The sequence below is a fragment of the Bos indicus x Bos taurus genome, chromosome 11, assembly GCF_003369695.1.
Source record: "Bos indicus x Bos taurus breed Angus x Brahman F1 hybrid chromosome 11, Bos_hybrid_MaternalHap_v2.0, whole genome shotgun sequence".
Taxonomy (NCBI): Eukaryota; Metazoa; Chordata; class Mammalia; order Artiodactyla; family Bovidae; genus Bos; species Bos indicus x Bos taurus.
The window spans coordinates 92780982-92783438 of NC_040086.1; the positions used below are offsets into that span (position 1 = coordinate 92780982).

Below are 2457 nucleotides of genomic sequence, written 5' to 3' on the forward strand. Positions count from 1 at the left end.
GTTTAACTAACACACACATACTATATGCTTGATATTTACTAGTAAAGTGGATAATAAATTACATCTTCTCAACAAACACACACACAAATGGATTAAACTGATAACTATGATGATGAATATGTGAACTTGATTGTAGTGGTTATTTCACAATGTATATACATCAAAATATCAAATATAAACATTAAATATTTACAATGTGTATATGATGATTTTAGCTCAACAGATATGTTTTAAAAAGAACTAATAAATTCCTGAGAAATAAGACTAGAGACATAAGTATTACCAGTTGTGTAGTTTCTCAATCTAATACACAAGATCAAAAATCAAGAATATCGACTCAGAATCCATAATTTATACTAATAAATTGTAAGGGAACAATAACTGTAAAAGAATGCAATCAAGTGGTCAAACATTCACTGAGTATTCATTTCTTGCCAGGCTCAAATGTAGCGATGTAGGATCTGGGGTTTGTGTGAACACACGTGGCTGTTACAAAGATGAGCAAACACCAAAACAAGACTTTCGCCCTGTGCGAGAGTCTCTCCAGGGCCTCCTTCATGTCCCTGTTCCTTAGGTTATGAATGAAGGGGTTCAGCAGTAGAGTGACCACTGTGTACATCACAGAGACAACGGTGATCTTGTCCCTGGAGGTGCTAGATGAGGGGAAAATATACAGCCCAATAATTGTTCCATAATACAGAGACACCACAGAGAGGTGAGAGCCACATGTGGACAATGCTTTGCAGATCCCCTTGGTGGAGGGGACCTTCAGGATGGTGGCCCCGATGCGGCCATAAGAGATCAGGATGCATACTAGTGGGAGGACGATGACGGCCACTCCTGCTGTGAAAATGGCCAGCTCATTGAGGGATGTGTCTGAGCAAGAGAGCTTCAGCAGGGCACCAAGGTCACAGAAGAAATGGGGGATGCTGAGGTCAGAACAAAAGGACAGCCGGGTAAGGAGGAGGGTGTGACACAGGGCACTGGCACAGGAGAGAATCCAGGATGCAGTTACTAGTAAGGTGCACAGCCCCTGTCCCATGATGGTGGTGTAGTGGAGAGGGTGGCAGATGGCCACATACCGATCATAGGCCATCGAGGTGAGCAGGAAATCATCCAGATTAGTAAAAAATAGGAAAAAATACATCTGTGTTACACATCCAGGATAGGGGATGGATTGATCCTGAGTCTGCATGTTCACGAGCATCTTAGGGATGATGACAGATGAGAAGGAGACGTCAGTGAGGGCCAAGTGGCTGAGGAAGAAGTACATGGGGGAGTGGAGGTGAGGGTCCAGCCTGATGAGCAGGAGGATGAGCACATTGCCCAGCACCATGGTCAGGTACATGCCCAGGAACAGGGCAAAGAACATGCTCTGATGCTCTGGCCGGATGGGGAGCCCCAGAAGGAGGAACTCGGACATGCTGCTATGATTCTCCCTGTTGATGCTCTTCTCCTGTCTGCTGGGAATGAAAGGACAGTGAAAGAAGCACATTTTGATTGCAGCAGACATATATAAATGAGTCCTTTCTCTTGGTGAATATGTCAGTGTCTGTCTGCATTGCCATGTCCCTGCAGAAACCCCTAAGATGAATGGTATTACCATGTACAATGAGGGAATTTACCAACCAAGAAGAGTTTGATACAAAGGAGATACTGGCCCAGTGGCATTTTTCCATCACCTCAGTAAACAGAAAGTGTCACACTGTCTTAGCAGAGAAATAGTAAGTTAAAAACCTCCCTAATTTCTCTTCTATTTCTGTACATATAATCAGAGGGTTTAGACCTTCAGGCTGTGACATATTGACGTATTGAAATCTGACTTCAAAGTCCTTTCATATATCAAGTATAAGGAGGATGTTTCATCAACAAATTCTCAAAGGAAAGTGGGTCAAAAATACACAGCCAAGGAATTTCCTGGCAGCCCAGTGCTTAAGACTTCACCTTGCAAGTCAGGGAGTGTGGGTTCAATCCCTGGTCCATGTATAAAGATATCACATGCCTTATGACTAAAAACCAAAACATGAAGCAAAACAATGTGGTAACAAATTCAGCAAAGAATTTAAAAAATGATCCACAGGAAAAAATTTCTTTAAAAATAAATAAGCAAATATAGTCAGTTCCATTATGTATAAAGGCTGAAGAAAGAAGCTTAACTGTCAACTGAGCTCAGAGTATCTTAGAGCTCAATCTTGCAATATCACTGCTCTATGAAGTAAAAATATTACTGGCAGTTACAGTACTTTATAGCAGTTTCACTTCAGTTCAGTTCAGTTGCTCAGTAGTGTCTGACTCTTTGAAACCCCATGAACTGCAGCACGCCAGGCCTCCCTGTCCATCACCAACTCCTGGAGTTCACCCAGACTCACGTCCATTGAGTCAGTGATGCCATCCAACCATCTATCCTCTGTTGTCCCCTTCTCTTCCTGCCCTCTATCTTTCCCAGCATCAGGGTCT

At 42.8% G+C, this 2457-nt stretch overlaps 1 protein-coding gene across 1 annotated transcript; it reads right to left on the reverse strand.

The window, feature by feature from the left end:
• Positions 1–424: 424 nt before the first annotated feature.
• On the reverse strand, positions 425–1423 carry LOC113900870 (olfactory receptor 1J4-like). Its single transcript, XM_027554487.1, has one exon. The coding sequence runs from the start codon at positions 1421–1423 to the stop codon at positions 425–427; it is 999 nt and encodes a 332-aa protein (XP_027410288.1).
• Between the last annotated feature and the right edge of the window lie 1034 nt (positions 1424–2457).